The sequence below is a fragment of the Numida meleagris genome, chromosome Z (genome assembly GCF_002078875.1).
Source record: "Numida meleagris isolate 19003 breed g44 Domestic line chromosome Z, NumMel1.0, whole genome shotgun sequence".
NCBI classification, from domain to species: Eukaryota; Metazoa; Chordata; class Aves; order Galliformes; family Numididae; genus Numida; species Numida meleagris.
This window is the reverse complement of record NC_034438.1, coordinates 6,719,614-6,731,952: the sequence shown is the minus strand read 5'-3', so window position 1 is coordinate 6,731,952 and position 12,339 is coordinate 6,719,614. Positions and strand designations below refer to the sequence as shown.

Here is a 12,339-nt window from a genome sequence, read left to right as displayed (position 1 = left end):
ATCAGCCAAATTGGTCTTCTCTAATAGAAACAAGTATATTGCCAAATCAAAATTCTGCCAAAAAACCAAAAGTTTTTTACTTTTATTTTTTTTCCTTCAGATGGTAAAGGAGAAGCATGAAATTTGGTGCCTCTTTAAGGCATCAGAATGCTCAAGAGCCAATACTGCATGAAGATGCTGTGCCATAATGGAAGCATTTCTTTAAGGAAAACTTAAAGCAGGTATATTTTGTCATCATTCTTTCAATAGCTATCATTTACAAAAGAACAATGCAGATTTAAGAAGCTACAAATAATTGTTCTGAAAGTCAAAGACAAATGGCTAGAGGAGGCCTTAAAGATTTGTATCCTGTGTTGATTAAAAGGGGAACATACAAGAGTCACTGACCACTGCCTGAGATAAATCTCCTGCACTGTCACGTGAAATTGGATTTGAAAGGTCCTGGAGACAGCAGCTGGGTTCTAGGCAAGAACACTGTCCTGAGCAATTGAATGGACATCAGAGCCCTGAGTCTCAGTGTACACTTGAGATGTCAGATGGACCCCAGGCTAATTTTGAGCCAGCACCTGAAAGCCTTCCTGAGCCAGAGAGCTTGGCCCCATCGTATGGCAGTTTCCCATTTCTCTAGCTTGGATGTGGAGAAGAAATCGCTATCTGCTCACAACCTAAAGCAGAAGCTGCAGTGCTTCTGAAACTACCACTTTTTTTTTCTTGTTTTCCTTACTTCACAGGTTGTTCAGCTCACTAACTCAATCTAAAGACTTGTCCTGTCCACTTCACCTTTTCCAGACCTCATTAACCCTTCAACTGAAAGCACATAGCCCACTACAAACTCAGAATCTGCTCCATGCAGGGCAAGACATTAAGTACCAGGACACTGGGAAAGCAAGAGAAAAAAAAACCTAGAGTTGGGAGCACTCTGATCTATTTCAGGCCTGCTGGATTAAGCAGCTCTGGGGGTTCAGGCTGTGGTACCATGCTTCTTGTCTGCTTAAACTGAATTGTTGAAGCTGAGCTTTCTGCACTGTTGATTGGGAAAGGGGAGGTCAGCCTTTCTGAATCCTTCTCCCTGCACCAGGTATTGACAGAATTTATGGGTTATAGAAGGGAGTTTCTCCATGTGGCCTCATGACTGGTCTGCCTTGTCCTCAGTGGAGGAAGGAGGTAAGCGTCCTCTACAGGCAGTGGTAAAAATAAGCCTCTGCACTTTAGGTTTATGAGAATGTCCAGCTCCTAATCTGTGACATTTATGAAATTAATGTTATGGACTTTCTAGATTAACTTGTGTAAATGCTAAAAAAGCTGATTTTTGCTTCTTGTGCTCCTGGAAATGAAGACTGTTCTACATATTTGATTCAAAGTCTGCTGCATAACATATGTGTGCATGTCTTTGTGTGTGAATGTGTCAAAGATGGGCAGAAAAAAGGTAAAAGTCAATTCCCAAAAATAAATATTTTACCTTTCTAGTGCTGTTGCAGCATGTGAAAATATAGACGCTATGATGGTAGCAATAGGTGCATATACAGATACAGAGTGAGAAACAGAGATAAAGTGAAAAGGTCATTGACCAGCAGTGCTGACATTTTTAAGTGACAGAATAACTGGTACCTTTCTTGTTTCTTAGTACTTCAGAAGGCTGCTTTGAACATTTTCCCCCAGATTATTGATAAATACTAGCTTCAGTACTACACTGCTAGCTTTAAAGGCTTGAAAATTTGAAATTGCAAAGATCAATTTTCTTACAAATGACCTTTGTGAAATCTTGTTCAAGAAAAACAAAAACAAAAACAAAAAAAACCCACAAGCCCAAGTCTGGATGCTTTTGTTTTAAGCAAAATCTGGATGGCAACGTCTAAGAAGAGTAGATAGTTTGTTCATTTTTTTTTCCTTCCCTAGGCTTGTACTGAACAAATGAGGCAGGTCTGATTCCACACAATCTTTCTGGCTGACACTAAGAATGGAAATTTGCAATAAAAGGGAAATCGTCTTGAGGAAGTTTTCAGCAAGCATAAAAGGGAGAGTTTCGGAGTGAAGTTGGTAACTGGTGATTGTTACTGACACTTCCTATAGCACTGGAGTCATTGCTCACCTACTACAGAATTGCAACCACCTCAGGGTGGAACGCACTATCAGCTGTAAGTCCCAGCCATGTCAATGAAGGCAACAGGAGTTTCAGCATGTCCTCAGTGGAATCAGGATTAGTTACTTATGCTGTACAGAGTAGCTGAGTAGAGGAGAAAAAGAATAATTTCTTTTAAAGTATTTCTAAGCCTTACGCTGTCTTAAAAACAGACAGCTCTTGTTCATTGTTGGCGAAAATACATAGATAACGGTAGTGTCTCTGTTGACAAATGGTGCTTTGTAGCTGAGAATTTTCTTTATCAGACAGTGTTATTGTGCTCTTTGTATCGGTTCTAGTTTCCATGGAAATAAGTGGGAGGCATCACTTTCAGAGCAACCTACCTTTTGGGAAAGGAAAGAAGCAGCATCCTGAAGTCTTTTCTGTGATCTCAGTCAGAACTTCTGACTGTCACATCCTCTACAGCCCATCTCTAACAGGCTTGCCAAAATGCTGCTCATGCCATCTAGACACTCAGTGTGTATATCCGATCAATCCTCTTGATTTGTAGGTTAAGAACAAGTCCTACAGTCAGAACCAATGATCTCATTGCTGCTAGTGTGAATGCAAAATACCTTGAGTGAAAACAGGGGGATTGATCTGAAAGGACAGAGGTAATTTAGAGCAAAAGTTGGGCTTTTGTGTATTAATTAAAAAGTTTCCTGTAACCTATGGGACACATCAACTCTTTTACAAAGGTTGTCATCTCTCTACAGCCAGCCATTTGTTTTGCTTTCTTCCTAGAGAAATTTGATTTCCATAATGGGCTATGCCTTTTGCTACTATATCCTCTGGGAAAGAGGTCTGGTCAGATGATTAGCATTATCTTCTCTCTTAAATATTACATTATTAAAATTGGGCAGGGTTTTTTATGGCAGCTGACTAATTAGCCCCACGTCTCATCTCAGCTGTCAAAAATCTCTTTTCATTGACAGTTTACTTTAAGTGGCTCAATTAGCATAACAAATGATTCACCAAAAGTTCTGTAGGCATCCTGTTGATTAATGTCATTTATCTTGCAAACCAGCAGTAGATGGCTGAGTTGCTCCTAACAGTTATTAAGTACATATATATACATTATGTGTCACTCTCAGAGAAGCAACACAACTTAAGAGATATTTACAGACATTTAAGAATGATAAAGAGCTTTCATCAACGATAACAATATGGAAGATTTCCTAAGTGAGAAGCAAGAAGATGAGCCCAAGTTTGCTTGTATATCAAAGTGATTTTATGAACAGAAATTTCTAAGGACGTCTGATGGGACTGAGGAGAAAAGAGGCTGATCAGAAGTCCTGGAGTCTGTCTGCCTGTCTTTTTCTACTGTATGCATCTGCTTTTCACTACGTGGGCCTGGTATATAGTGCCTTTGCTTAATGGATAATGCACTGAATAAAAAGTGGCTGGGTTCTTCAGTTTCAACTTCCCTAGTGCTTTACGCTTCTAAAACTCTTAGGTGATTTTGGAACTCCAGTGTCCTGAGCCCTTAGGACCAGCATGAGGTCATAACAGCAGCTCAAGGGGCATGGTAGAGCAGCAAGGCAGCTCACTCCCTGTTAAAACAAGACTTGATGAGCAACAGTGCAGTAGTACTAGACAAGGAGTGGAGAGACAAAGGCTGCTTTTTTTTCTCAGCTCTACCACTCACACTGAGTTTGGCCTTACTTAACCTCCTCTCTGCTTTTTTTTTTCCCCTCCCCTCCAATTTTATCCACTCTCCTCATGAGGTCTTGGAGATCTTTACCTCAAGGACATTCCCTCCCTGAATGTTTACAGTCTTTTACCCTACTTAAGGTCAGGGCCTCAGAAACCCCGATTATATAAAAACATGAAGTTTAACCATAGAGCAAACCCCATAGCGAGGGAAAAAAGGCTTAATATCAGCACCAATCAGATAGGCCCTCTGATAAGACGACAGTGTTCTGAAGTTCCTCCAAACAGAGGATTCATGTCAGTGAAATCAGAGATGGCCATATCTTACACTTACGGCATTAGTATGAGTGGCTCCGTAATCATTATGAAAAAGTATGTGTGGGTTTCAGTTGTTTCAAAGTAATTCTCCTAGAGGAAGAAGCTTTCATCGCTGAACTCTTTAACAAGGGCTCTTCCCCACAGCCCCAGGAGGGACCATGCAAGCTTTAAAGAAAGTACAGCAAGTGCTCTCACCACCGAAGCCACTAGGAGTATATTTTATAAAGCAATATTAAAGAAATACTGAGAGCAGAATAATTTAATCAGATTCATGAAATCAAATACCCCCAAGGCAGCGATGAAGATGCAACTCAACAAGTGCTGGCATTTCATTCCATAGGAAGAGGAAAATTCATCAGCTCCTCTTTTTTTCTTTTCTGCTCATAAAATAAAACTTGACACCAAATAAAACTAAAGTAAAAAAAACGTAGGACATGAGGATTAGTCCTAAAGCACCTTGGGCGTCCACTCAGTCACACTCAGTCTGGAAGCTGGGAACTGTTCATTCACAGGGAGTTGGAATGAAGGTTGTCAAGTGTTTCTTAAAGCAACTTTTTTTTTGCTGATCACACTATCAGTCATGTGCAAAACATTTCATCACCTTTTCTCTCTCTGCTTACAACATGTTTGTCATGACTCTTCTCCCTTCTGAAGGGCAGCACAGGAAACCCTGATCCTAACCTGGAGTTGCCTCATGCTGCAGAGAGATGTTGCAATTAAAAGTGAAAATTGGATTGCAAAATCAACAGGGAGAGAATAAAGAATTCTCTAAATTTTGAACCATAAAGTGCCCAGTGGTTCTAAGTACCAAAAATCTCTTGCAAGTAAAGAACCGAACTAACATTTTAATTCTTTTACTCTGTTACTTAATGCCTTCGGCTTCCATTGGCTGTTGGGCTTCCTGGAGTTGATGGAGGAGCAGTATTTCTGTTACTAACCAGTGTAGGCTACGAAAATGAGGAGTAAACTGACTTTGATGGCAGCCTGTACTACTAAGAAGGAAGCTTAGGAAACATATATATAATTCCTGAGCATTTACTATGACCCCACTTAAATAACATCTGAGCCCCAATTTTGAGTGTACCTATCTTTGAAACACCTCTGGAAAAGTAAGCTTATTTTCAGTAGCCAGCTGCATGAGTGAAGCTGAGAGATAAATTAATTTCACTTAAATTTAACCATCCAGTAGTTGTACAGCAGGCTTAATCTAGATATCCACACTTGCTGCATTAACTACACGGAGTCAGGCACCTTATGCAGTGAATCATCCTATGCTGTGAGACTTGGCATCCAGGGCCTTATAACAGTGCCTGTCTCTACCTACTGACTAGAGAGAGCTGAGAAGCTTAGACTGTATGCCTTCATTTTTACAGAACTAAAATTAGATGAGAAGATTCCCATCCAGCTGTCTTCCTCAAAGTAACACAAGAGGAAGTAGGCAGTAGAACAAATTATGCCTCCGCATCACCAGGCACACACACTGTGCAGGGGATCACCGTTCTTTTTGAGACCCCCTCTCCACAGTGAGGGGATGGGGTTGAAACACCAAATCAGTGCCCTCAAGACCCTAGTGAATGCATCCCACAAGCACTAAGGTAAGCTGGAAAAGCAAATATGGTAGAGCAAAACATTTAGGAAATGCATGATCCTGACAAGTGGCAACAATATCCCTGAGACAGACTTTTCAGAAGAACAGAGAGAGGAGCCTTCAGTTTATGATGCATATTTAATGGCAAAAATATAGCAGCAGTACTGTCTTGTCCTGCCTGATGGCTTCTCTCTCCGTCAAGGCCATCATAAATTCTGCCTCGAGTAAAGCAGAAGTGATTGGACTCAATTTATTCTTCTCTAAAACACATACACACAGGCACACACACACACACACACACACACACAAATATCCATGAGAGAAGGATATAGAAGTTCCAGGAAAAAGCCGTAACTCAATTGCCATCACAGAGCAGAAAGATAATTAAGTAAATGTTGGCAGGGAATAACATTGAATAACTTTAGCAGAGTGAGTTCTTCTTTGCTTTGGCCTTCGCAGAAACTATACTGCATTCTCCAGAGACCCCACCCTAAATTGCTTCAGATGGCTTCCTCTTCCCTTAAGGAAATCAGAGGAATCAAGGCTTGCAGAGAATACCAAAGGTCAACTTCTTCCACTCCAAGGCAGGATCAACTCAATCTAAGCTGGTGAAGATGCGTATTTTCTCTGGCTGTGGGCAGCAGACTGTACAGGTTTGCAGTTAATTTTTCCAATAAAAGATGTCCGGAAAACAGGAGAACCCTGGTAACATCTGGATCACTTTGATTTACAATTTGGAGAAAAGAGAAGCTTTCTGAAAGATATATGTTAGAATCAAGCAGACGCCCAGTAATATAACTTCTGATTGTGTCTGAGTATCCAGAGTATGATGAAACCATAAACTGCTGTTACTAATTATTTCCAAGGACAGATAAATAGCAGCTCTGCTTTTTATTTGTCTCATGTGGTGATCCACTGGGCTTGTAGACTTTGGCACATTTTATGCAATCTCAGATTTATCATGAGTTTATAGCTGGCCAATAAGTTAACATAAGAAGAAAAAACAAACAAAAAAAAAACCAATTGCAAATCTTGTAAATCTGTACAGCTTTTAAGTAGAATATGAGACAGAAGGAGTACACGTGAGAAAAGAAGGAAGGAAACAGAGCAGCAAAATGTTAAATTCGCAAGTCTGAACACATGTCCATTGAGGCAGGCAGGTTTCAAATAAAATGATTTCTTTTAATTTTTTGTGAGCTTTGGACAGTGTTTCCTGTGCTTCTTTCTGAGCTCACTGAAATAAATGTAAAATGAAATGCATGCGCGTATACACGTAGCTGCCTTTAAAATACAATTATTTTAAAGACAAATCTTAGAAATTATCCATTTTTCTTTTAAGGAAGGCTATTGAAGTGGCTTGGTAAAGAATCTTTTTCTAAAACACATTCTGCAGTCTTTGCATAATAATATCATTCTGTTTCATAGGTTACACTTTCAGGAATTGCCATATAATGTCGGAAATAAAGCAAAAATAGCACATCTCCTTACAATGACTTTGGTATGGCAGTGCTAATTTTTGAACCTTTGGAAAGATCAGTGCAATCTTAAAGTTTCAAGCACACCAAGAAAGTATCCCTGAAAGGGAAATTGTGATGTACAAGTGGGTATTTTTCACTGAGTAGGAGTGTTCGCATACAGAAATTTTGGGTTATCACTGGAACTGAAATGTATGGAAGGCACAGAATGAGGAGAAACATCTTATGACGGAACAATTACAGCAGTTCCACCCTTATGTGACATCTTTACTGCTTCATTTTGTATCTTAGGATCTCTTATGACAACATGTATTAAGAGAGACTCATTTAAAAATATTTCCAACAATAGTGTTGCTTACATGGGGAAGAGAGGAAGATCAATAGAAAAATGCATCCTCCCAAATCAGCAAAAATAACTTTTTTTTTACTAAGAAAAAGTGACAGAATCATGTTTAATCAGGGCATTGGATGGATACAGAATAAGAACTATATTTATTTAGCACATGACTTTTTCACCTCAGTCAACCCTAACTTTAACAGGATAGCATGTAGCTTGAGCTAATAATTCCAGCTCTTTCCACATTCAAATAAAGAGAAACACACACTTGCAAAGAGAGATTTATTTTGTTTTATGGCATAGCTCAAGGACGTCGTGGTCAAATGTACTTTTGTGATGCTCATCTTTCTCCACTGACTATAGAGAGGTTCTAGATAGTCAGACTAGCTTCAGAACCTGACTTTCACGCATCTCATGAAGAGACTGTGTACTGAATGCAACCCACTCAGATCTCTTGTTTCAGCCTGAAGCGGCTAGGATAATGGTGGTTGAAAAGCAGCTGAAAAAGCATAGATTTTTTTTGTTTAGATGCAATACTGAAGGATGTAGATGACCTGATTATAATTTATGATCTGTACTTTAGTGCTAACAGGAAGCTTAAACCGCCTAAAGACTTTACATTGTAAGCAGAGATGATGGATAGGAAAGGATGGAAAGTTACAGGAATTCTAACACTGAAATCAAGAGACTTCCTTAAGGTCAAAACATCTATCTTGTCTACGGAAAAGGTAGGAATAGGAGCTGGATTGCTCAAAACCCAGCCAGGGGGTCTAAATGCAACACCATTCTTTCCTCTAAAAATTGAGCTAAACTACTTAAGGTAGAACAACATTCCCTTGTGTATGAGTTGTGAACCACAATGGCATAAAAAATATTTAAAAAGCACGATCATGAGCCTAACAAAAGTATCTCTGTGGTTGAGATGCAGTGAACACGGGAGCTTGAAAGTGAACCCATACCAAGAGAAGCTCCTCACATGGAAAGGGCTTCAACTCTTATGTCAGGAACACAGCAACAGAGATAATATAGCCATGAGTAGCTGGACAGGAAATGGAGAGCATTGGACACAGACTCCTGCACCCATAGTGTTCTAAATTTCAACCCAGTTTTTTCATAAGGCAATGCACCTGAATTCATATTCCCTCTGTAGTCATCTTAAAAATTGACAGCACCTTCTGAGAATGATTCAGATTGTCAGGGGACCTGAATTGCCCCCTGGAGTGCACTTTCTATGCAGCAACTATAAGTAAATCTAATATTGACCCCACTAAGAAACACTTACATGTGATGGAAAGCAAGTACCTGTGGAGATCAAGTGAATGCATGAACAAAACATGTAATGTTTTGGATATGGATAATTCCATATATATATATTTAATTATGCTGCGGACGAGAAGAGTTCAACATTGAGTGTGAAGTGCTGTCACAGAGTTGCCACTGATTTCACCACAGCCTGGATTTTACCCCAGTTTACAGATAAGACTGCCTCAGGTTGTCTGAGCTTGGGACAGGCATCCAAAGGGTGAACAAGACATCTACAGGTGGTCTGGGCTTCAAGTAATCCTCCAGGAGATGATTACCAGCATCAGTATCTGGGGCTCATCTGTCATAATTTCTTACTAAAGAAGGAATGAGGGAAAAGATCTGCCAAAAACATATATGATGGATCAGCCAAATTGTTTCTAAATGGTACCTTAGTCAGAGATCTCCACAGGGGACCAGCAGCCAGCTGCACTACACTATAGAGTAAATGCTACTGCTTTGGAAAAGAATCAGTGGCAAGTGATTTGCATTAAACATTTTTTTTTTCTTTTTGTTGTTGTTGTTGTTGTTTTTGTTGCTATTTTTGGCTAACTCAGAACTGCATCAGCATGTAAAATTCAGAGAGAAAATGCCCATTTGGTGATTTCCAGTATGTTTTTTGTCTGTGTTTAGAGATTTTACTGCCAATGACAGGTAGGGAGTGGGGACGATAGTATCAGGGTGGAGGTGGTGATGGGGAATCCAAAAAGAAAAAGCAACCAGAGAGACCATCCACAGCCAGAAACAGCTTTTGTTTTCCAACATTTTCTTTCAAGCTCATGAATAAACAGAAATCTGTGAATTCAAAACACCTGCAGTTAACTAGCCTTGGAAAGGAGAACAGAAGAGGGAGAAATAGACCTGTGCTGAAAGCCACTGAACTCATGAATATGAACAGAGGGCATGGGAGTAAACGAAGCCTGGGGACTCGCAGACCTCATCATGAGCTAGAGATGCTTTCAGCATATGGCTGGTATGCAGCAGGCTCTGGCCATTTTCCTGCAATTTAGACTGATCTGGGGACTGCTGCTTTCCTACGTTTGTCCTGTAGGGCTGTTCTCACTGATAAAGTGTGATGAAATACGGTGTGAAATAGATATAAACACTCACAGGTATACGTAGGGATGGCGACAGCCATGAGCCTTCTCACTTGCCCAGAGCAGCACATTGCTGGGGACAGTAAAATGGCTTTGCCCTTCAGCTTGCCAGCTTCATCAAGGCAGATGTTGGGGGTGAGTTGGGGAGATGTTCCTCTTGTCTGCATCACTGCTGTCTGCCTGCTGACTTCTAAGGTAAAGACCAGACTTTCTGGGTTCCTTTCCATGGGAGGGAAGGGCTCCACTCCTTCATTCCCGTGACAGAAGGAGACTCGCCATACACAGACCCTCATCTTAGAAGTGGAAAAATTCCCTGTAGAGATGCTCCCAAGTGTTATTTCTGCATGTCTTTCATATATGTAGGCACACAAGGATTTAAATGTAAATACAATCATGTAAGCATCACTTTAAGGATAAGTATACAGGTACATTAACACCCAACATATATATGGACACATAGGTAATGGATTAGAGAGAAAAGCAAATGCTTTAAAAGATTCAGAAACCTAAGGGTAGAAAAGACCACTGGAGCAATCCAGACCTTCAATCTTGCATTAGCAAGACTTTATTATCTAAAGAAAGATTTGTTAGGCTACAGAACATTCTGAAATCATACTGAGTGATGAGGACAACAACAAGAACAAACAATGAAATATTTAGTATCCTCCAGTGGCATTGACACTGCCTTTGAGCACAAGGCAGTGCATTAACGCTGCTCACTGTGCCTCTTAACTTGAGTGGCTAGAACTTGACTACAGGAGACAAAAAGCGGAGAACATTTCTTGCAGTGCTTTTGCACCAAGAAAGCCTCAGCTGAACTCACTTTTGGGGAATGTACTTGGAGAAATATGTGTGCTGAATATGCGTATTGATCAATGAATTCAGAGAAAAATGATGAAGGATTAGAAGCTGAGAAAACATGAGCTATGAGAAACAGTTATAAAAATTGTGCCTGCTTGGTGTGCCGGAGAAAACAGTGAGAAAAGAAATTATAACAGAATATATAAATAGAATATTAAAGATATTCTTTAATATAGAATATATAAAGGATTTTGCTTAGAAAGCAAAATATATATATATATAGAATATATAAAGGATTTTGCTTAGAAAGAAGTTGCAAAAAGGTTCCAATTAAGGCAAGAGATACTTTTTGTCTGGAAAAGTCACATATCTTAGGGTAGGATGGCTCCTTGAGATGCCTCTTTCTCTCTGGCTGTGGAGCAAACCAAGCCATCCTACCCAATAATTCTGCGATAATAAGAATCCTTTCCAGGCGTGAGAGCACTAGCCAAGGTACAAGTGCTTCATAAGTCAGGGCCTTCACTGGCAGGCTATGCTTTTTTTTGATACTTTTTTTCCTGAGTATGTGCTACTTGCCACAGTTGGTGTAAGGACACTAGTCCATGTGAATCTTTAATCTGACTCAACAGGAAGTACATATGTTCTCACATAAAGAACCCCACCAGAATACCACTGAATTTACTTCAGTCTGATGTGCACAGCATGAGCATGTCAACTGTATCTCATTTGAGATTCCTCACCCCACAGACAGTATGTAAGGCTGGAATTCACATCCAGCAATCAGCAGTCACATTTTAAATACCCTGAGAATTCTTGTGAGCCCTGCACTCTTTTGATCAAATCCATAAAAGTTTGACTTCTTGTGTAAAGCAAAAGTACCAGGTCTGACACAAAGTCATTTCTTACCTTTGAAAATGTTCCTAGGATTCTCCGTGGGCTTTGAAGCCTTACAAAACAAGCTCTGTTAGAAGGATTTTGTTGCATTTTCAGTATTTTGTTTGTTTGTTTTGAATGAAAGTTCCAAAACTCTATCTCTGCACAGTGAGAACTCTTCTGGTTACCTCTTTTTCACTCACTGGATAAGAAGCACAGTTCCAAGTTTCTAAAACTAACTAAATTTCTGGCAAAGTGCTGTTTTCTTTGGCTTGACTGAAACACATTGTGTGAGTGCATGGAAAGAATGCATACAGAGATTATCAGATCTGCTCAATCAGGCCATTTTGCCCTAGGTCTTCCAGTCCTGGATGAAGGCAGTTTGCTTCTAACTAAGGTAGATTTAGAAGAGGATTGTATTCACTGCAGTAGAGGAAACAGCTGCAAGCATCCTAATTCATAGCTGACTATTCTCTTTCCTCTCTGTACTCGCATGTGATCACCCTCCTGACCACAAGGCCACATCACCAAGGTGCACGCCTCAGAGGTTGGCAGGAGCACTCAGGCACTCAGAGGAGGGCTGTGCTGTTCAGGCTGCAGGTGAGCTTTTCAGCGCCTTTAGCTGCAGCAAGACCCTCACAGCCTCCATAAGAAGGGAACAAATTATGCAAAGTGTGCTCTTGGTGTTAGCAGCAAGAACCAACAGAGATAAAGAAAGAAGGAAAAACAGAGTGTGCCAAGCAGGGGAGAGAAAACACAAGGCTGTGCTGGTAGTG

At 40.2% G+C, this 12,339-nt stretch overlaps 1 protein-coding gene across 1 annotated transcript in view; it reads right to left on the bottom strand.

Moving 5' to 3' along the window:
• CELF4 (CUGBP Elav-like family member 4) overlaps positions 1-11,756 on the bottom strand; it is a 384,752-nt gene extending 372,996 nt beyond the window's left edge. Inside the window, exon 1 of the mRNA XM_021381377.1 lies at positions 11,597-11,756. Coding sequence (XP_021237052.1) covers positions 11,597-11,674 — 78 coding nt within the window. The 5' untranslated portion in view covers positions 11,675-11,756. The remainder of the gene's footprint in view (positions 1-11,596) is intronic.